Source organism: Sinocyclocheilus anshuiensis, unplaced genomic scaffold, assembly GCF_001515605.1.
Source record: "Sinocyclocheilus anshuiensis isolate Anshui unplaced genomic scaffold, SAMN03320099.WGS_v1.1 scaffold2926, whole genome shotgun sequence".
NCBI lineage: Eukaryota > Metazoa > Chordata > Actinopteri > Cypriniformes > Cyprinidae > Sinocyclocheilus > Sinocyclocheilus anshuiensis.
In genome coordinates this window covers 97,156-120,955 of record NW_015547864.1, presented here as the reverse complement: position 1 = coordinate 120,955, position 23,800 = coordinate 97,156, and the positions used below count along the sequence as shown (strand labels likewise).

The following is a 23,800-nucleotide window of genomic DNA, read 5'->3' as shown; positions in this document are numbered from 1 at the left end:
AATTTTTTGTTAGATAATTTTTAAACATACCTTATAGTTGTCTCTCCAAAGACCAAATGTTTTGTGCCTTTATTGTAAAGTGACACCAATTTGTAAAAAATAAACCAAAAAGGACAAATACTTTTAAGTATCAAGTCAGCTGGTATGGAGGTTTTGGGACAAACAAAAATGTATATAATTGTATTTATTTATTTATTTTATACTTTATTTTATTTTTATTGAAATATATTAAATATATGTGTGTATATGTTAAATATATTATATTTGAATATTTTAAGTATATTAATTTAATGTTTAATAACAGATTAAAAAGGTTTAATCAATTTATATAAAAATATATATTGATATTAATTATATTGAATTGTGAATGCATTACTAAATATTAAATAAATATTTTATACAATATTATCTCAAAATTTACAAAAAAATAGATTCTTGATGCTAGGCCAGAGAACCATTGCAAACCCATCCTATGCTGAAAACAAGGGATTTTTATTAGCCAGTAAGCATGCATATATGCAAATTCACAGAAATAGTATGCCATCAGTATATGTTGCAATTTAGTGTTGGTATTTGCAGACTTACTTGATGCTAAATGGCAGTTTTACGTAGTTGTAGATCGGTTCTTGGTTCATTAAACTTCCACTCTACGCTTCTTTGTGGTTTTTCCGCTCAGAATCCAGTGGTGCACTTTGATCTCCCGCTGCGATTGGAGCATTGGTTTCCACGGAATCAGGTGCGCAGGAAGAGGGAGGAGCTACGGGAGCTGGTGCTGGAGCTGTACCGGAGACAGGGGGGCGGGGCCGAGCAGTGCGCCAAATAAAAACAGCCGGAACATGCTCTCTCACTAAACAAACAACTATTAGGGTCTACTATTAGGGTTTTTCTTTTTCTTTTTTTCTACTGATTATCAGATAAAGGATATTTATAATTTAACTTTGTATTTATTTGTATTAAAATGGTTTTTAAATGTAACTTCAGTTTCATCCGTTTTATTGATTTCCACACAAAATTTAGGTTATTTGAATAAAAAAAAAAAAAAAAGAGCTGAATATTTTAAAATTGAGTTGGGATTTTGATATATATATATTGTAACGGGTAAAGAATCACACGACAAGTAATCTCAATCAATACCCCGGAGGGTCCACCAGCTCGGAGGTTGTGGTTGGGTTCCTCATCCCCACTGCCTGAAGGGCTCGGAGGAGACGGTCAATCACCACACGCTGCGCCACCTGTCCAGCCGATGGAGCCCCCTCCAGCAGCCAGTGCTGCGCGAGTCGTGTGAGTTCGGCGGCCTGGGCACGGGTCGGCAGACGGGGCTTATACTCCCACTCGTGGAAGTGCTGGGCGGCACAGATTGGGGATAACCCCAGGCGGGCTAGGATTTCCTTCTTGACCTCCTTATATTGATCGGCGGAGGCGGCGGGAAGCGCGAAGTATGCACGCTGCGCTTCGCCTGTCAGCAGGGGAGCCAGCGCCCGTGCCCAGTCATCCCTATGCCATCCTTCCATGGTGGCCGTCGCTTCAAACATTTGTAAGAAGGCTTCTACGTCATCATGAGGGGTCAGCTTAGGTAGCAGCTTCGCAGCTTGTACTCGGGGGTCCGCAAGTTCCTGCTCCGTCTCTCCTTGACGGGTGGCGAGGGGTGATTCTTCACTGATTTGCCCGCATTCTCCACCAGTGTAACGGGGTGAAGAATCACACGACAAGTAATCTCAATCAATACCCCAGAGGGTGGATTTATTGGGGTGATGGGTGTTAGTGAAAAAGGTCTAGGTAGGTGCTCCGGTGCCGTGAGTGCTCTCTTCCGCCTTCCCAGCTGATGAGGTGCAGCTGTGACCGATCAGCCTGTGATGATGATGGCCAGGTGCTCCTCGCTTGTTTCCAGGGCAACGCTGATGAAGCTTCGGGACGCTCGTCACAATATATATATATGGTTGGATTAGTTGGATATACAAATCTGTTTTTTCCCTGCAATAGCGAGTTTCTATCTCACAATTCAGATCTTTTTTTTTCTCACAAATCTGACTTTTTATAGAATTGCAAATGTGTATATCTCACTTTTCTGACTTTATATCTCAAAAAATCTTGACTTTTTTTTCTCAAAATTGCAAGTTTTTATCTCTTAATTGGGAATTATTTTCCTCATAATTGGGAATTTATATGTCTTGCAATTCTGAGTTTATATCTCACAAATCTCTTTTTTTTTTCTCTAAAAAAAGAGAAAAGTTCTCAGTTTTTTATCTAAGAATTCAGAGCTTTTATCTTGCAATTGCGGGGGGGAAAAATCCAAATTGTGAGATACCGAGTCGTAATGATTACAAAATATTCTCTCTATCTATCTATCTATCTATCTATATATATATATATATATATATATATATCTATCTCGTGGGAATATAAAACTTATTTTAAGCATATCTGGCCGAAAATGTGCTTAATTGTCAAGATTTTCTTCATATAAAATATTGTGTCTTTTTAGAATCAAATGTTTTTTCCTGTTGATTTTAGGGTGAACTTTGACCCTTCATATATTTATCATAGAATGATTTTTATTAAAAATAGTATTGTATATGAAGCCGGTTGCTCATGAACGCACTGGGATTTGGAGGAGAGCAGGAGTGTGTTGCTCGGAGCAGATGGGTGTTGTTCAGATGGGAATGGGATTTAAAGCGTCCGCTGCTGGGTTTCTCTCTCGCTAATTCAAATGTTGTTTACTGGAAGATTATTCCTCAGGATAGTGAAGGATTCCTCAAGGAAAATTAAGAGATTATTGCTGTACAAGAATGGCCACTTGCCATATCTTTTTTTGTTTGTCTAAAAATGCCCCCTAAAATTTAGTAGACCTTTCCATTATTTCTCAGTTTTTCTATTTCATTATTATTATTATGTATTTTTGTAATTATAGTGCGAAGAAGCTTTTAATGCACTTTTTATTCAAATTGGTTTGCTGATAATATAATTTCTCAATTTCAAAAAAATATATAAATTAAATTAGAAAATGTAATATAGAATACATTTGGACACCCTGTATCCAGTATATGATTTGTGTTTAGAAGTACTGAGCCTCCCGCAGTGTGTGGCCTTAAACTCAAGGCCTGACTGGGATGCTGTGCTGGGATTTAGGATCAGTGTTGGGTTTTCCCCTAATCACGTTTGACAATGGAAGTAGCCTGATTGAGCCGATGTCAGGCCCACTACTCCAACTTTACACTATACGGCCCTAGATTAGTTAATCTGGACTAGACTCTGAGATTAGAGTTGAATTAGCCTCTGAAAAGAAGAGATTTCGCACACCCCCCTCAACCCTGCTTCATATACACCATAATCTACTCTGACAACTACGCCACTGTTTTCTGGTTCTAGAAACAAGGATCTGATTGCCGAAAATATATAAAAACAAAACCAAGAATGTCTTTTTTTTTTTTTTTTTTTTTTTTTTTTTTTTTTTAGTTTTGGAGTTTAATTGCCCCTGTCACCATTCACTTTTATCGTGTGGAAAAGAGCTGCCAGAACATTCTGCAAAACATCTCCATTCAAAATATTTTGGCTATTTCTTTAAGAAGTGCATATGAACTGTATGTAGCTTTCTGCTAAATCATATCAACCAAGTACAGTACATGTGAATGGAAGTGACTGAAGATGAAATCCTTATCTGACTCTCTGGATAGTCGCCCAGATCTCTGACAGGCGAGCGTCCAACGACATACCATTTTATCCAATTTACAATGTTTAACCATTAAACTTTCTTGAAATCTCACCATCACTGTCTGGCGCTAACTTTGTCCTTTACACTTGGATGGCAGACATAGTGTTGTGACAAAGAAAACAAGCTTTGTTCAGGTCTGTCTGAATTCAATAGGTCAAGATGTTGGAGTGCTGCTGTGACGACCTGCTCCAACCCTTCCTTGCTTTTTCTGTTAGCTATTTTCATTCAGGTGAAGCCAAAGTTACCTAAACGCTTACACAACTTCCTGCTGAAGTAAGGAGTTGTGATAACTGAACCCGTGACTATTGTGATGATGTCTATTCCCAGAATTACTGTGCAGCTTGTCTGCTTGATCATCATCATCATCATTTTTTAAAATCTTAAAAAAAAAATAAGGTCACATTAAACCGTTTTGGAAACTATCATGCGTTTAAAAATATATCATACAAATATTGTTTTTAGTTTTCAGTGTTGTTATCATTTCACTAAAACCAACAACAGCAATAATAGTAATGATAATAAAAAGTTTTCAATAATTGAAATAAAGCTGAAATAAAATACAGTTTAAATATTTACTATTGAAACATTGATAAATATTGAATTATTGGTACTGAATATTGATTTAAAAAAATTTACTTATGAAACCTGGTAACTGATATAAGTTAGGAGTTTAAGTACTACAAATAATTATAACTAAAACTGAAATAAAATACAAGTTAATTAAATGAAAAAAACATACTAAAACTTAAACAAATTAGAATGAAAATTAAAAAATATTAGTTAATTAAAAATTATAAATAATATATAATATAGTGTGTGTGTGTATGCATATATATATATATAGTGTATATATATAGTGTGTGTGTGTGTGTGTGTATATATATATATAAAATAACACATCTTTAAATTAACCATTATAACCGTTTTTTTCAATAGCTTGGAAAAAGTTTCAAAAGAGCTTAAGTTGATGTGTGAAGAAACAGAAACATCAAAGAAAATCATATTTGTTTTTATTTATTTATTTATTTACAATCATTTACAATTGTCAAATAATTTAATTGCATGCCTTTAGGATACATAAAAATGATAGTCTTAGCAAGACAAAGGAGTATGTTACTTTATTCCCAATAATAAGAACAGGAAATGCATCTTACGTTAATTTTGGTGAAGAATTCCGAAATTCGTTTTGGTGCGTTTTGGACACTGTTAGTAGGATAAGTAAAAAGAATGAACGGAGCACAAAGTGAAAAAGAAAGAGAAAACAAAGCTACAGAGATGGCAGATGTCACACAGGGTTTGATCTGTCACATCCACCGCCTGCTTCCCGTCAAACACCCTTTACCATCAAACTCAATGGATTTAAACCAGAGTCCGTCAGCTCAGTGTCTGAACCATCTGGCAGTCTTAACATTCATCTCTCTCTCTCTCTCTCTCTCTCTCTCTATCTATCTATCTATCTATCTATATCTGATTTCCAATGTGCTAAACTTCAAACTGCCCAAGTATCCTTTATAAACTAACCTTTCAGACAAGCAAGCATTCAGAGTTTCTCTTTACGAACACTGATTTAGAATGAATTCAACGCAATATACGTTGAATGATCATCTGTGGTTTTAATATCCTCCACCGAACCATTGATATCTTACGAAACCTGGAATTGTTTGGCCCACGCTTGTGCCATCTGTTCATACGATCCCTGCCATGATGGAATACACCCAAAACCCATTAAAGATGAAGTCCCTGTAAGCTGCGCGGTCACAGCACGTGGCAAACTTTTAGACAAAGGGCTAACCCTACAAGATGTCACATCTAGTCAAACACTTGGTCTTAGCAAGAGATCTTACACGGTAGATTGTGCAATTAATCGTGTATATTTCAACTCTTCGAATTGAAATCCCACACCCAACGGCAGCAATGGAGAACAAGGAAGCCACTCTTATATTTGAACTCAACGGATCGGACCGCAAATTACGGGACTGTATTTCGACATCTCGGCAATCCAGACAGATCGTACAGGTGGGCAATGAAAGAGTATCACTGACTTCTCGACAAGCTTCCTCAGAAGAATTAACAAATAGGATTAGTGGGCAAGAAAAATCTCCCAAAGAGCCATCTGCTAAGCCGCATGGGGAGACGTCAGCTCAAAGCTACATGATCGCATCCCTCTGTGACAAGGAAAGGATGTTCTGACAATGCAGACTAATTAATTCAACTCTCCACAAGTTTTTTTGGGGGGGCTGTAAGGAGGGATGCCCAAATTTTATCAGTCAGTGAACTAAAAATTGAAGACTTTTTCTCTAAAGTGTCCCTGGATAACGAATCGTTATGCCTGATCTGTCTTTTAAATGCATTTGGTGGGTTTTGGTATTGTTGGTGACCGGATATTGTTCCTTAGATGCAGGTATGTATCTACTCTACATGAAGGCCTTGAGGAGTTTTGTGATGCTTGCAATCTTGTGACGATGTGTTTTTTGTTCTTCATCAGATTCTGGAACTCACAAGGATTATTTACCAAATGGATATAAAACTTTTTCGGATGCCAGTGAAGTTTTGAATCACTCGTTGGTGCCAGTTAAAGGTAAAACCGCGAGTTACATGTCTGGTGAAGGGAAAATGGCTCTTTCTAGACGGAAAAGAGACCTCCTGTTTCCCAGTGGAGTTAAACTTTGCTCACATGAGACGGTGCAACAGGCAATACAGAATCATCTCAACTACTTTCACCTGCGAGGTAAGAACCAGACATTTCATTTTTACTTTCTTTTAAAGGATTCTGGGATAGTCGCTAAGAATGGTAATTGTAAGGTACAGTACGTTGCAGATGACTTCTGTAGTGTAAATGGATGCTCATTATGTGAGAAAAATGAGCTCATACTTCTCTACTTTTCATCAATAATAAACTAAGCCAACCTGACCGGTTCCATTAACATCCAAGTAACCGCATATTTGACCACAGTTTCGAAACGTCAGAAACGCACTGTCTCTGTCTCTGTCTTACATATAATTGTGCACAAATATTCAGACGCACTCGACACACTTTTCCACATCATGCTCTTTCTAAGCTTCACATATTAGCCTGTGAAGTTAGATACAATCAAAGTATTAAACTCTATTGGAGACCACTGCTGAGAATAATGTTTCTCGCTGGTGCATTAGTAGGACCCAGATGACCCTATTGAATCTAATTACGACAACTCGAGAACCAAGTGTTGCTGTTTTACATAAAGGTTATTCTTGCAGTGTGTCAGTGGAAAGTTGATTACGTTTAGCCACGGAATCCTATTAAAGGGCACTCTGATGCTTTATTACATGTAGAGCGGGGTCCAAAAGTCAGAGACTACTTGTGAATGTGTCTGGTTTGCATTTTTATAATTGAACACAAATACAATTTGTGTGAAACACTGATTTAAAATAATAATAAAAAAGTATCTGGTGTTCCCCCACTACATATGCCAAAGAAATTAATTCACCCAAAAATTAAAGCAAAAATATATTTTTCTTACTGTACACGCTTAAAAATAAATGTTCCAAAGGTTTTTTTTTTTTTTTTTTCACAGTGATGTTCATAGAAGAACCATTTGGGTTCCTCAAAGAATATTTCCGTGAATATTTAAAAAATCTAAAGAACCTTTTCCCACTCTAAAGTACCTTTTGTGCAATGTTGTTCTTCATGGAACCATAAATGCCAATAAATAACCTATATTTTTAAGAGTAGCCTAGACATTCAACTCAATAACTTCTCTAGAGTTCCATGGATAAACAGAAATCATATGGTAAATAATGACATAATTTTTATTTTGGGGTGAACTGTCCCTTTAAGGCTGATAATAAAGGTGTGGCTGTCAGCAGGGGGCTTGAGATGTCCGACAAAGCTGTTAAAGTCAATTGCTGTCAACATGTATGGTTCCAGTAGGAAAGGCCAGAATTCCCCATTTCTAGCCCATTGCTACTGAATCACTGTAGACGGCGATAAGATCCTTCACTCTGCCATGAAAACTTATGACCTTTGCCTTTCTACGCACTTCTGTTAGTCGTCATACATAGTTGGTATGGCGGGCAGATGTAGGTGGAACATTTCGACTGGAGGTGGAAAATGTTTAGCAAGGGTTAACATCCCCCATCTGCGCATTTAATTTTCCACTTGCAGGGTACATTGAGAAAGTATGCGGCACTTACCGAAATAGTAATTTTGGTTCACAAATTGAGAAATAAAAGAAACTAAGTTTGTCTGGAGCAATTGACGTGTGAGGATAAGGATAAGAGATGGTTCCATTATGTTAGTTATTGCTTTTTCTTTATTTAATTTAGAAATAAAGAAAGAAATATGTTATTTCTGTATTTGTGTCTTCTAAATGAAAGGGGTATCCATTCAAAGTGATGTCAATTTCCACTACAGCTCATAGTTCATAGCTGGTGTTTTGGCAGATTATTTCTTCTCTACTGTTTATAGTTCACTAGTTCTTTTCCAAAACCTAGCAAGCTGCATTACTGTCTGCTGTCTACACTGCCATCATAATCATAACTGCAATTGAACCTCATAAGTGACTGATCTAGAGTGCACTCATAGACAGCAACTCTACAAAGTGCATAGTTTAAATGGCAACATAGGTTAGCATGTCGCTAAAGCTAATGCAGTGATGCACTAAAAAACACAATTTTATTGATACTTTGTCAAAATATATTGTAAAGATATTGAGAATTGTCAAAAATAGGTACATTTTCCTCAATGTTTTGGCTGTTTTACTGTTCCTGTCTTTTTCCCTACATTTAAGAGCTTGTGTGTGTTTACATTGTATGGGTTGGCATGCTTATGGGTATCTGTAGATCTGTTTGCATTTGTTTGTGCCTTAGTGTGCCAGGAAACAATTTGGGAGGCTTTCAAAATCTTCTGGGATCGCTTACCTGAGAAAGAAGAGTACCAAATCTGGATGAGGAAATGTCAAAATAGTAGTGTTAGCGTGTTTGACATTGGCCGGAGCTTTAGCCAGTCAGCTGAGCACCTTGCTCTGATTTCAAATGTAAGTATACTTGTTTATGTCATGGTACTTAACAAATAACTGTTGAATTAAAAGAGAGAAACAAAAAACTACTTTATGGTATTTTGCAGAGGGTAGGAGCGGCTTCAGTGACATCAACAAGGTGAGAACTGCTTACAAACATTGCCATCATAATAACATGGTATTCTTTGAAGCACTTTGGAGTACCATGTTAATATCATGGTACTATATGATATATGATAGGATAGGAATATGATAATATTGCAGGAAATACTTTTTAAGCTTTTCTAAAGTAACAGTGTAATCACATTATTTTTCACTATATTTGTCTTATGATAGTGCGCCCACCAGCCCATGGCAACCTGAATGCAGGTAGGACTTCAAGCTCCCAAGCTACTTATAGGCATGAAACAACATAATTTGCATACAGTGGTACCGCTCTGCAGCCTAAACATAAATAAATCTGCAAATGCACAGTGTGGAGCTCAGATTGTAACATATGTAACATAATACTAAGACTATATAAATAATCTAAAACACCAATTCTTTCTTTAGCAAGGCAGCTAAAGTAGCTAATTCAGAGCACACACTGGTGCTTTGCAGACAAACCCACCCATTAATAGTAAAAGCTGGATGCATAACTCTGGCTTCAGACTGCAAATATTTCAGTCATACCTTTAGTCCCTGCTGAAGCTAGTTTACTTTCCACTAGCTTTAGAGACATAGCACTGATTATGGTTCAATTCATATCCTGAAGGGGGGAAACTAAACTTGGTTGCTAAACCAAGTTTAGATTTTGTAGATTTTTGGTATGTTTAGATATGTTCCTGGCCTTAAAAACATTTATAATTGTCTTTTCTTTCGCAGACATCAGACAAAGACTACTGGTCCAACACAAGCAAACGTGGCCACAACCCAACAAGGTCAGTCTAGTTTACTACATTGTTTGAAAATAATATGCTTCTTAAACAATGGATCTGTGTTCCCACTCCCTGTGTTTATAAATACTTCAAAATAAGTAGCCAAAGTCTAGAAATTCTTACTTCTATTGACTGAATTTTGCAGTGTGTTGATATAAGTTATGCTCTGATATATCTGTATTGTTAATGTCTGTATGCGACCCTGCAGACATATCAACAGAGATCTAGTGCTCTATGGTTCAGGATATACACTGCTCTCAGAATAGACTTTAATCCTTTTTAGGTACTCAGAGACTTGTAATGCAGTAGAGGTGTCAGGATCCTTAGAAATAGTTCTGCCATTTAGTCAAGTGTAACTAATTATTTGTGCATGGACTTGGCCTCAATGATAGGCTACATGTTTGGCCCTGATCCTGAAGACAAATAAGTGTACGCAATTAATGGGTGCAATTTACAATATGAAATTCAGAAATGATTCAAACTTCCTCTTATGACATACATTTTCTTTTTTCTGCCACTTCCTCACTCTCTTTCTTTCTCTTTCCTCACCCAGTCAGTATTCTGGTTCCTGGGACAGTAACAGATTCACAGGACATCACACCACAGACCACTGAAGACCAAATCTTATTCACCACTATGGCTGCAGAGCTTCAGATGACAATTGGAATCACTCCTGAGCCTGATCGTATCACAGCCTTTGAGGACTCGACAGGGATAAGCACTAGTTCACCTATAGAACTCACAAGTGTGGCCACTGTGAAACCTATTTCAGAACCTGAACTGGAGGTAAAACTGGATGCTACTGACAGTCCTGTCAAAATATTTAATTTTACCATTCAACATGAAGAGGTTGAAATAGTCTTAGAGTCTAAATTAATGACAGCTGAAAGAACTCCAGAGGAGTCTACTTCAAGAATGTATGATTATGAGATTCCCACGGCTTTTGAGGACTTGCTAGGAATAAACACTTCTCCTACAGTAGTCACCAGTGATTTTACTGAAGAGCTTTATTCAGAAACAGAGTTGGGACAGGATGTTACCGATGGTCCCGTTAACACAGCAGGTGTTACCATTCAACATGAAGCTGATGTTGTCTCAGAGTTTACATTATTGACCACTGATAGAACTCTAGAAGATTATACTTCCGAAAAATATGAGCATGATATTCCTGCAACCTTGGAGGCTTCACCCGGGGTAAGCACTAATACCCCTACGGAAATCATCAGCGAATTCACTGAAGAGCTTCATTCAGAATCAGAACTGGAGATGGGACAGGATGCTACTCAGGGTCCGGTTAAGACAACAGGTGTTACTATTCAACATGAAGAGGTGGCCATTGTCTCTGAGTCTACATTAATGACCACTGATAGAACTCCTACTTCAGGAAATTATGAGTATGTTATTCCCACATCCTTTGAGGACTCAATAGGGATAATCACTATTTTACCTACTGAGCTCACAAATGAGGCCCTTGTGAGACATGACGTTACTGAGGGTCCTGTTAAGACAGCAGATGTTACCATTCCACATGAAGAGCTTGACATTGTCTCAGAGTCTACACTGTTGACCACTGATATAAATCCAGAAGATTCTACTTCAGGAAAATATGATTATGATATTCCCACAACTTTTAAGGACTTGCTAGGGCTAAGTAACAGTACTCCTACAGAAATCACTAGTGAATCCACTGAAAATATAATTTCTGTAACTAAACTGGACATGGGGCAGGGTGCTACTAAAGGTCCTGTTAAATCAGTAGATGCTACAATTCAACATGTAGAAACTGATGTTGTGTCAGAGGCTACACTGATGTCCACTGGTAGAACTCCAGTAGATTCCACCTCGAGAAAGTATGAGACAGATCTTCCCACAATCCTTAAGGACTTGCCAGGAATAGGTACTAATGCTCCTGAAGTAGACACTAGAGAATCTACAGAAAATGTTATTTCAAAAACTGAGATTAATGTTGGATGGGGTGTTACCGAAAGTAATGTTAATTCAGCACTTGTTACCATTCAGCATGTAGATGTAGACGTCTCAGAAGCTACAATTATGTCTACCGATAGACCTCCGGTAGATTCTCTTACAGAAATATCTCCTGTTCAGAATGTCTTACCAGAGGAGCCAGTGCAGACAACTCCTACAGAATTGAAAGAGGTTTCACCTAATCCCTCCACAGAAGGGTTGCCAAAAGCTCTGACAGATAAGGATGTTGTCGAAATCACATATGTGACCACAGTGCCAGAAATTCTGTCACCCACTACATCTGTAAATGCATCACCTGATGTTGTATCAACAGAGGATGAACCTAAAGACATTGAAATTGTTACATTACTTGACAAAAAGGAGGAGGAAGAGACACCCTACACTAAACCTACACCAGAGATGACAACAAATGAAGAACTACCAGGTACCATGACAGATTCTTCTACAGAAATATCTCCTGTTCAGAATGTCTTACCAGAGGAGCCAGTGCAGACAACTCCTACAGAATTGAAAGAGGTTTCACCTAATCCCTCCACAGAAGGGTTGCCAAAAGCTCTGACAGATAAGGATGTTGTCGAAATCACATATGTGACCACAGTGCCAGAACTTCTGTCACCCACTACACCTTCAAATACATCACCTGATGTTGTATCAACAGAGGATGAACCTAAAGACATTGAAATTGTTACATTACTTGACAAAAAGGAGGAGGAAGAGACACCCTACACTAAACCAACACCAAAGATGACAACAAATGAAGAACTACCAGGTACCATGACAGATTCTTCTACAGAAATATCTCCTGTTCAGAATGTCTTACCAGAGGAGCCAGTGCAGACAACTCCTACAGAATTGAAAGAGGTTTCACCTAATCCCTCCACAGAAGGGTTGCCAAAAGCTCTGACAGATAAGGATGTTGTCGAAATCACATATGTGACCACAGTGCCAGAAATTCTGTCCCCCACTACACCTGTAAATATATCACCTGATGTTGTATCAACAGAGGATGAACCTAAAGACATTGAAATTGTTACATTACTTGACAAAAAGGAGGAAGAGACACCCTACACTAAACCTACACCAGAGATGACAACAAATGAAGAACTACCAGGTACCATGACAGAGAGTACTCATGAAGAGTCAAAGGAAACACATCAGCCTTTAAATGTCTCAACTGAGTTTGAAGAGGATCAGTTAGGTAAGGAAGAGGACATTATAACTGAGTCCCCAGAAGTTGCTGAGGTCACACCTGGAGAGACACCTAGATTGACACAGGAAACTACAGAAGCTACCGAATCTGTGTTTACTGAGAAAAACATGCATGTTGATGAGGACATAACTACCATTGCGAGACCTGGTGAGATGACAAAAGAGGCAACAGAAGTTGCTGGGGTTGAATTTGAAGACATTGACACAGACAAAGTGACAGTTCTTGAAAACACGCTTGAAGATTTAGTTGGAGGAACAAGTGAAGCTATTGCTGAATTGGGTGATGTAACTGAAGCTGTCATCTTAGAAGAATCATCTGAGGAAAGTCCTGAAGAAACTTCTACTAAAAGAACAGAAACTTCTACTAAGACCACAAGTCAAACCACAACTGGAATCACACCCAAGGCCACACTTGATACTTCTTTTGACATTGGTACCCCTGAAACTGACATTGTAGAGTTTGTAACTAAAGGCATGGAAGATAAGCTAGAAGACACAACTAAAATGGATGAAGGTGATCTGGAAACAATTTTCAAAGTTGTTGAAGGCGCAATGCCAGATCTTAATGTTAATAAGTTGGAAAAAGATATACTGACAACTGCCATAAACAAGGACATACATGAAGTTACAGAGCCACCAAAAATTCCAGAGGACACACATAAAGTTATGGTGGAAATCACACATGAAGTCACAGATGTGCATGAGACCAGAGGAGACACCTTACCTGAGACACCTGAAGCTGCAACAGAGACACCGAAGGTCATTACAGAAGCTGATGTCACAAAAGAGACAACTCATTTCATATCTCAAGCACCCAAAGTTATACTGAAGACAGGTGGAGCCATCTCAGAGACACCTGAGGTGACATCTCAGACACCTTTGTTGATATCTGAACTTTCAGAGGTGACTGAGAGAGTACCTGAAACACCTGAGATACATGTGGTCCATCCAGAACCTGCAGAGGACGACATCCCAACTCCTATCTTGAAAGTAGAGGATATCACAGTTGTACTAAATGACTTGACAACTACTATTCAAAAGACTTTCTCCACCACATTACAAAACTTGCCACAGGACATTTCTAATGATATTTTAGATGAAAACAGCAAGGTGAGCACATCAAATTTATTATAGACAATTATTTAACTTTAAAAATACACTTGTATTATATGTATATACTATATGTATACGTAGTATACTATGTATATATTTTTAACTCAGTAATTGTGAGTTCCTCTGAAACATTTCTTTTTTTTTTTTGTATATAGATTGGAAATGAAATTGATGACATTATGGTCCGACCAGCATGTCCTGTCGGTGATCATATTGTGGAGCTGAGTATTAAGATAAGAGGTGAAAGCTATGATGATGCTCTGAGAGATCCATCAAGTTACTACTATCAATATCTATCCGAACTGTTCATCGATAAGGTAAGTAGCATCTATACATTTATATATTTGGCGAATGAAATAATTAAATTATTAGAATCCATAATCTCATGCCCATCAGGAAATATATATAGTACTGTACATTAATAGCATCTCATTTATTTTGTTGAAGATTGAAGAAGTTTTTAAAAGGCTCCCAGGTTTCAAGAAAATACTTGTGCTTGAATTCAGGTATGATTTTTATATTAATTTATATGATTATGCATACAGATAAAAGCAATAGCATATATATATATATATATATATATATATATATATGTGTGTGTGTTTGTGTGTGTGTTGTATTCTTAATATCATTCTTTTTTTTTCTTAATAAAATATCTCAGGCCACAGAAGGACATTGAAGGGTAAGTATCCTAAATCTTAGTTAGCTCGAACTTTGGGTCTAAATGCATTGCCTTTATAAGTCACAGTTAATCACATCTCAAAATGAAGAAAACAGGCATTAATGTCATTTGGGCTATCACTACTAATATTTCTGCAATGTTTCACCCAGGCCTGATAAATCCATCTCCCCACCCTGCCATATCACACAGCTGCGTGACCCATATCTCCTCCAAACATCTAATGAGAAATTCATGTGCCTGAATTTTCCACCCACCATATGTAGTGTTTTATAGAGCGTTGCTCTGAAATCACTTTCACACTGTTTTCTTGGTAAGGTCATGTGCTTGCTGCCTCATTAGCCTTGTGAAATCAATTGATTGCAAGGATGGTCACACTCATTTTGGTGTGACATATGTGTGTGTATGTCAGTGGGCTATTTTGTCTGGCCAGTCGCCACCTTAAGTGGGATAAGTTGCTGTGCTAAATGCATGCCCAGTTGCCAAGCATGATGGGATTAAATGCTAAATGTTCTTTGCTCTCAAGTGTCATCGTGGTAGTGTTTCCCATGGTTTGTCAGCAAGGCCTTGGTTAAACCACACAATGAATAACTGCATATTGTGAGCTCCAGGAGGCCCCTTAAACCACCTCTAAACAGACATGTTCTCACTTAAAGCCATATAAAGCTAATTAGCATTTCTGGCGTGCCAAATAATTGAATCTTCATGGATATTTTGTCTGTCATAGGAGACACAATTGAGCTGGTCATGAACCCACTAGGTTTTTTAACCATCTTAGAAAAACGTGGACAAAAAAAATTAGTTCAGCTCAACAGCTGGCTGCTGAATATTCTGTAGCAAATTTGGTTGTTAGCTAGTAAAAAAACAAAACAGCTTAAACCAGTGTCTCTTAGCCTGTCCATGCTGATTAAGCGGGTCTATTTTGATGATTTTAGAGAAATTTAGAGAGGTAACCATCACTTTTTATGCTGGTTAGACAAGGAGACCAGGTGGCTGATGAGTTAAACCAGCTTAACCAGGCTAGGAGACCAATCAGACCAACTTGGTTGTGCTAGGAGAACAACTAAACCTTAATCCATCTAAAACCACCAAGCCACCTTAGGCCATTTACTGTAAACTGTGCTTCTCTGAATTTATTTTAATTTACTACTAGGCATAAGAATTATGTAAAAGTTCAATATGATTAAATATGGCAAACTGACAAAAACAGATAGCAGGCTCCAACATGACAAACTCCTGCTGTACTGTAGGTGAAGCTGTTCTTTTGTTTATAAGAGTTGGAGTCATTTAATACATAACAACTCCAGTCTTGAGGCCAGTTTACAGCCAGTGAGGCCTTTGATGAAGCATATTATTATTATTATTATTATTTGACCGCAAAGAGTCACTGTTTTCTTTGCATTCCTCAGAGGCCTGGCAGTAGTGGTGCACTATGCTGTGGTTCTTGAGGGCGATGGTGTGGGCATAAGTAAAGAGACCATGGATTACATAAACCTACATTCCAACATGGTTGAGAACTCCTTCACAGATCCTGATGAGCTACCTACTGTTGTCTACACCATCACTGACTTCCGAAACTACATCACCGAAGCCCTCCACAGGGAGAATTTCATCAGAAACACCACTCTGGAAGTGGACCCTGATTCTTTGCAACTGGAAAATGGTAGGACATTCTCTACACATTGCGGATCCATTATAGGGAACCCAAGACATCAGGGTGTTGAGCTGAGTGCTTCTTACGGAAGTTTCTTAGAATCATTCAGGTTCAAGTTTGTGTTCTGTCACTGTGGTATATTGTAAATTGTAGTTGAATGAACCCAAAATGCAGTATGTTGACAATGTTAGTATATCCTCTTACACTGCTTGGCAGTACACAATTTTAACAGAAGCAAGGAGCCTTCATGGTTCTTATCTCTGGTTTTAGCAGACTAATCTTGCAGCCCTTAGAGCCAGTCTCTCTTGAAGAGATACCAGTATGGGTATGAACTGTGCTTGAGCAGTTTTAAGTATAATTTGATATGATTTGTCTGTTTTGGCTTCACAGTGGAGACATTGCTGCCTTCCAAACCAACCAGCAGACCGCTTGACTCCAGTGACATGATGGTGAGTCAATGGCCATTGGCAGGACCACCCAGTAAACGGGTAACCATGACTGTCCAGTCCAGAATCCCTATCCAGAGCTGCAGTTTAGGATTTAGAGTTTTTTCACCTCATTGCAGTGCAATCACTTAAAGTGTGAATGTGAATCCTTCCAAAGCTGTTAAATGAAAAATGAGTCACACGTAATGGCAATCACATGTAGGTTTTTGTTGTTACATGATAAGAAAGATTACCTTGCACATAAAATTGTTTTTCATGGCATGTCATTAAAACAGATTATAGCACAGCTATGGGATAATACGGCAGGTCTGTAAAACTATTCAAGTCAATTTTCCAGCTCAAGTATTCTTTAGACACAAGTAAGCATGCAATTTTATGAAAATCGTTTTGCTCAGGCACTATGAAATATTGAAAAGAATATGTTTTTAATCTCAGTATGACATATATTTATTGCAGAGGCCGAGCAGCTTTCTTCACAGTCTGTAGTTTAATTAGAAAGACACATTGGATACCAAACATAGCAATAATCTTAGAATTTACTCCCAGTTTTTCCTCTTACATTTGATAAAACTGGCCCTTTTTTCAATACCCTTATTAAGTAGATTTACTGTCTTGTTTTGGCTGGTGCCCATGTCTGTATCTGGAAACATGTGTTCTCTCAGGTAAAGTATGCTTGCCTCCAAAGACACATGTTAGTTACTTAAAGTTGATGTGAGAAGTTGATGATTTATCTGATCTGTCCTGTTTAAGATGGATATTTGTGTGTGATCAGCTAGCTGTTGATGCAAATTATAACTAGTAGGGTGCATAAAACTAGTTCTATAGGAAAATCGGTCTAGCCATTTGTCCTATATTAAATGGTCAGTGGACCTAATTCAAGAAATACGAGCATAGCTCATTTCTGTGTAAAGTGTTTGTGAAACTATTCTTATGTAAATTGTCGCACTGAATTAAAAGTGACAGTTTACGTAAGAATGGTTTTACGAATGATTTACACAGAAAGTCATACTGCTCGTGTTTCATGAACGAGGCCAGTGTGTGCAACTGACAGTGACCTAGTTCCAGTAGCACCTCACTCATTACTTGCATAAAACTAAAATGGTGTGAATAACTCATGAATGTATATGCAACCAGTTGTTATTTATACAACATGACATATTCCAAATCTGCATGAAGGTTAAATGTTAGTATCTGGTGTATGGAACAGCTAAAAACTGTCTTCTGGTCAAAAATGCCTTAGTCAATACCCCATCTAGGACCAGATCCTCAGGATGGTGTAAAGATCATGTGCATATGTGCTTTTTTAGAATGTCTATGCAATTTTTCCACTGACATTTCTCTGGAAAAAATGGAAGATGCAAGTTTGAGGAAAATTTCTTCCACTTACACCATAAATGTACTTTTTTTTTTACTCTTATTTTTTTTAAATGGCCAAATGGTGAGATATAATTTTAACAGCTGAAACATTAGGACATTCAGTGGACATAGGCCTAAGTGGAAAGTTACAATGTCTTTTGGCTCATCTTTTTGTCAACAACATTTATGTAGACTTACCTTAAATATATTTGCTTTATGTCGCAATAATAATTTAACAGTTAATAGTAACTAACCATGACTGTTCAATCATTAAATCCTAGGATAATGTTCTTGCTTCTGAGAAACCACCAGATGTTACCAGGCAGGAATTATCCAACAATGACATCTCCATTACAAATCATGACTTCCTTGACCGCATTCACATAATAGATCCCTGGATGGATGGGCAGAGTGAGGACACAAATGATGTAATCATCTTTGAGGAAAGTCCCACTCTGTCTCACGCAGATGTGTCTATGAAGAACTTTGACATTGAGCGTACCTCTAAAATTGAGACATCAAGCAGTGCACCTGCTCCTGGTACAGAGAGTGAGTCTACTGTAATCTCTCACAAATTATTTCCCATCTAAAGGCAGTAATATGGTTCTAAAATCTTGTGTTCTTGTTTTAGACAATAGTATTGTTGAAGAGGAGGGATTCTTACAGACTGCAACTACAGTCAGTCCTATCACAGGCACGATTACTGTAGTTGCCTTACCTTCGGAATCACCTCACAAGTTGGAAGAGATCTCAGTTTCTCCTGTGGAACCTCCTGATGTTGAGTTGACTACTCAGAGTGACTTGATAGACCTGGGTTCAGGCTCAGGTTTCTCTGGAGATCATATAGGTCCTGACATTTGGCCTTGGGAGTCAGGAATACCAGAAAAAGTCTTGAAGGAAGATGAGGTACACCAACCTCAGGAAGATCAGGAATCTATAGTGGAACAGCTTGAGCCTCCCCACCAAGATCTGACATCCGAGGAGCCATTCTTGGACAGGGTTCTTGTGACACAAGACATTCGTACTAATCCTCACTACACAACAACTGACCAAGCTCCCGTTTTTTGGACTATGGAGACTTTGACTGTGGAGCTTTCTATGCAGACCCAAGTAGCCCCTGAACAATATGAAGACTATTTTCCAGATGAATCTACCACTATGGTTACACATGTGACCAGTCAACCCTCACTATATGTCTACACTTCAGCAGGAACCCAAGATGTGAATGCATCACAAAGTCCTGATACAATCAGTTCACCTGCTGATAAGGACTATATAGAACGACTTGTTACACCCACTGTGATCCCACCAAGCACAGCAGTAGCCATAGATGAACAAATTACTTCAAAAGAAAACAAGCAGAGTCAGGAAACACTGGCCTCCACAACAAAGTCAAATGAAATGCCTTCAACCACGCATTTACCTGTAATCCTAGAACTTGATACAGTTTCTGTGGAAGGTCCTACCACTTATTCAGAAGCTGTTGAGCTTCCTGTAACCGAAGGTATCATGGAGTTACCTGCACTCTTATGGCCAGAGGTAGAAGAATCAGATGAAGAAGTCAAGATTCTAGATGAGGAGATGGAAGTCATCAAGCTTATGCCTATGGAAAACCCAGTGACTGAACTCTCGAAAGAGGATTTAGCTGGGGATGAGATATTGGTCGCAACAACAGCCCCAACAACAATAGCTACTGAGGAACCAAGTGTAGATCATTCATCTTCCCTGTTTCCTGAGCAGGACTCTCCGTTCACTCGGATATCACATTCATCAATAGAAGATGAACCTTTACCAGAATCAACCACAGAACCTCTACCTACCCAATCATCTACTCATTCGGTTCTTCAAGAGACGACTCCAGAGACTCCAACTGATGTGATACACACTTATATTGCAACTGTTGCAAAGGAGCCTGTTTTATCAGAGAATGCTGAAGATGGAGACTCAACTATAATATTTCAGTCATCCACAATGTCTGTCATTCCAGATGTTTCAGAACATTCAGAGACCCTTAGTTCCACCACTGTACCATCATTTTATCAGTCAACATTCAAACCTACCAACCAGATAACGTCAGATGACTCCGTACAAGAGCACACAGCAGGATCAAGCCCTGACATCACAGGCCTCATCCTACCTACCAAACTAGTGAACTCTGACAGTACTACTCTGAAAGTTCCTGTTCCAGTAAACCCCAACATAACAGAGTTTGATGTTTCATTTGACATATTCCCATTTGATGGGCCAAACCATGATGAAGACGACGGTAGCGGATTTGCTCGTGGGGCTAACTTGGCAAGTATTGCCTTGCCAGCCAGTCCTGGAAGGGCGTTAATAGTGTTTTTCAGCCTCAGGGTCACCAACATGATGTTTTCCGAAGATCTGTTCAACAAGAGCTCTACTGAATACAAGGCTCTTGAGCAGCAATTCATGGAGTTGGTAAGATATATTTGTCACATTAATTCTTAGGTTCTTACTGTGCTCTACTTTATGGAAAGCAAAACATCAGTAAAAAGGCCATGATTTATTAATCACAACTGTTTTTGAACATGTCCTTAGGCAGTAATGAGCTTAAGGAACCCAAAGGGATGTTAGACAGCATGTTTGGGACTGATCACTTTAATTGCACTTTTTCATACAATAGTAGTGAGTGGTTACTGGTGGAATCTTTTGTGTTGCATGGAAATCTTCATTGATGACAAAATTTTCATTTTTGGGTAAACGATTCCATAAAGCATATTCTAAAGTTACACACAGGACACCATCAGTTTAGATTTGTTGAAGTTTGTTGTTGCAGAACATTAGGAGGGTTTGTTAGGGGCTTTGCATACTATCCGTTAACTCCATTAGCAGCTGTCTTTATGAACACTAACTAATGAGATAATTGGAATGGAATTAGAATCTTCAGTCACCTTCTTGACTTCCATTAACGTCACTAGGTATGTGTGGCTCAGTATTGCTGCTTAATGGAATATGCTTTATTTTATTTTATTTTATTTTTTCTCTCTAGCTTGTACCATATCTACAGTCCAACCTCAGCAATTTCCAAAATTTAGAGATCTTGAACTTCAGGAATGGAAGCATTGTGGTAAACAGCAGGATGAAGTTTGGCAAGCCAGTTCCCCTACCATTAATAATTCATGATTTAAAAAAATGAAAAATATATGTTTTCTGCAAAAAAAAACAGTAGGGTACATTTCTAAGAAATGACACGTTTTAAACTAGATTTGAAAAGGTTCGTTTTTCCATTGTTAAACACATTTATGTGCTATTATACTTAGGCTATTATTAATATTGTTAGCTTTTATTTTTATCTTTTCTCTTTGCTTTGAGTATGTATAATTTGTCTTTTTCTTTCTGGTAGGTGACCAGGCTGATCCATGTAAGTTCCAAGCGTGCAATGAGTTCTCCCAGTGTTTAGTCAACCGCTGGTCAGGCGAGGCAGAGTGCGTTTGTAACGCTGGCTATTTTAGCGTGGACGGGCTGCCATGTCAGAGTATCTGCGATATACAAGAAGACTTCTGCCAGAATGATGGGAAATGTGACATCATACCTGGCAAGGGCGCAATATGCAGGTGTGTACTGTAAAAAATCTCCTAAAGCAACAATACGGCCAAAAATGCAATTCACTTACCTTTGTTTTTTTCATTTTTGGGTAAACGATTCCATAAAGCATATTCTAAAGTTACACACAGGACACCATCAGTTTAGATTTGTTGAAGTTTGTTGTTGCAGAACATTAGGAGGGTTTGTTAGGGGCTTTGCATACTATCCGTTAACTCCATTAGCAGCTGTCTTTATGAACACTAACTAATGAGATAATTGGAATGGAATTAGAATCTTCAGTCACCTTCTTGACTTCCATTAACATCACTAGGTATGTGTGGCTCAGTATTGCTGCTTAATGGAATATGCCACACAGGACACCATCAGTTTAGATTTGTTGAAGTTTGTTGTTGCAGAACATTAGGAGGGTTTGTTAGGGGCTTTGCATACTATCCGTTAACTCCATTAGCAGCTGTCTTTATGAACACTAACTAATGAGATAATTGGAATGGAATTAGAATCTTCAGTCACCTTCTTGACTTCCATTAACGTCACTAGGTATGTGTGGCTCAGTATTGCTGCTTAATGGAATATGCTTTATTTTATTTTATTTTATTTTATTTTTTCTCTCTAGCTTGTACCATATCTACAGTCCAACCTCAGCAATTTCCAAAATTTAGAGATCTTGAACTTCAGGAATGGAAGCATTGTGGTAAACAGCAGGATGAAGTTTGGCAAGCCAGTTCCCCATGGTGTGACAACAACAGTGTACCTTATCCTAGAGGACTTCTGCAATACTGCTTACCAAACTATGAATCTTGCAATAGACAAATATTCATTGGATGTTGAATCAGGTAACTCAAAGGATTTACATATACACACAAAACACAGAAAACAAACACGGCTGATATGAAGACATGAGTGCATTTGTTGGCATTGCCTGTGGCCAACAATATTCACTAAATTCTTTAAGGGGCAGAATGCCTGCCATATTATGCATTTTTAAATCCTAGATTTACTAGCGCCAGTCACAAGTACTATTAGTACTATTTGTTATAGATTATCACAGTTTTTGCACCACTTATGTTTCATTTGTCATATTTTCAGCCAAAATTGATGAGAAACAATTGTTTTGTTTTACTGTTTTTTTTTTGTTTTTGTGTGTGTGCTACACAGGGAGGCTTTGTGACTCATATATGTTACAGGAGCCAGACTGATTGGCAAAAATAAACATTTCTTCAACTGATACCAGTACTAAAAGGCTACTGAACAATTGTAATTGAACAGGCATTAATATGGGCAAAACATATCCTAGACTTACTTAGGGACAAGAATACATTTTTATGGGGACAGGTTTTTTTTTTTGCCTTTGCCAATATGCAAATAGCAATCCTAAAATTGTACCAGAAAGATCGATAACCACATTCGCTGTGCATTTTGCTGGCACACCTCCAAAATGTGATATCTCAGATATCTCTTTTGAGCAATATTGAGCAGGTTTCTTCTATGCTAGAGGACATAAGGTTAGGGTTTTCCAATCTGGCTTTGGAAAACAATAGGCCTTGTTAGGATGAGTGATAAGAGATTGATTCTGTACTCCAGACAGATTAGAGGTGATTTATTCTAGTGAGACTTGTAGAGCTCAATGCGTCAGGCAAATGAGTCATATTTGTTTGTGTCCCTGTGTAAATTCTCTCTGAGCTCCTTTGTCAACACACATCTCTAATGACCAAATGCTGATGCCTTTGAAATCAGAAAATTGTCTTTTTTTTGACGCCACATTTGTAATTAATTGTAATAATGCTTATATAGCAATTGCAGCAAATGCAAAAATAGTCAAATTTATCAACTGGCATTTAAACTTCTAACGTCATTGTATTCCATCTTGATTCTAGATCAAGGTGCTCCTGTTTGGATATTTGTTTGGATTATTTCAAAATAATATAAAAATTAAATTCATATAAACAATGACTTGAATACAACTATGATGAGCATGTTTTCAATTTATAATTATTTTTTTTTTGGATATAACGTTGTAAACTGTCAGACTGATACAGTTGTTCCTGGTATCATAATGAAGGGAGGGGGGGAATGCATCATTAAAAAATGAAATTTTGGAGAAAAATTGTGAATAGTTTGGAATAATATTTTATTTTATATACAGTATATATATATATATATATATATA

General features: G+C 37.9%; 2 protein-coding genes across 4 annotated transcripts in view; both read left to right on the top strand.

The window, feature by feature from the left end:
* Positions 1-921, top strand: part of LOC107704674 (sentrin-specific protease 7-like) — a 35,995-nt gene extending 35,074 nt beyond the window's left edge. For all 3 annotated transcript variants that reach the window (XM_016507662.1, XM_016507661.1, XM_016507660.1), the window contains exon 22: positions 677-921. In XM_016507662.1, coding sequence (XP_016363148.1) covers positions 677-823 — 147 coding nt within the window. In that variant the 3' untranslated portion in view covers positions 824-921. The remainder of the gene's footprint in view (positions 1-676) is intronic.
* Positions 922-5,826: 4,905 nt separating this feature from the next.
* LOC107704673 (interphotoreceptor matrix proteoglycan 2-like) overlaps positions 5,827-23,800 on the top strand; it is a 25,938-nt gene continuing 7,964 nt past the window's right edge. Inside the window, exons 1-15 of the mRNA XM_016507659.1 lie at positions 5,827-6,110; positions 6,195-6,437; positions 8,558-8,724; positions 8,814-8,845; positions 9,043-9,075; positions 9,571-9,626; positions 10,177-13,928; positions 14,087-14,248; positions 14,379-14,437; positions 14,593-14,613; positions 16,020-16,273; positions 16,655-16,713; positions 18,348-18,615; positions 18,698-20,505; positions 22,247-22,466. Of these exons, the coding sequence (XP_016363145.1) occupies positions 6,035-6,110; positions 6,195-6,437; positions 8,558-8,724; positions 8,814-8,845; positions 9,043-9,075; positions 9,571-9,626; positions 10,177-13,928; positions 14,087-14,248; positions 14,379-14,437; positions 14,593-14,613; positions 16,020-16,273; positions 16,655-16,713; positions 18,348-18,615; positions 18,698-20,505; positions 22,247-22,466 (7,210 nt within the window). The 5' untranslated portion in view covers positions 5,827-6,034. The remainder of the gene's footprint in view (positions 6,111-6,194; positions 6,438-8,557; positions 8,725-8,813; positions 8,846-9,042; positions 9,076-9,570; positions 9,627-10,176; positions 13,929-14,086; positions 14,249-14,378; positions 14,438-14,592; positions 14,614-16,019; positions 16,274-16,654; positions 16,714-18,347; positions 18,616-18,697; positions 20,506-22,246; positions 22,467-23,800) is intronic.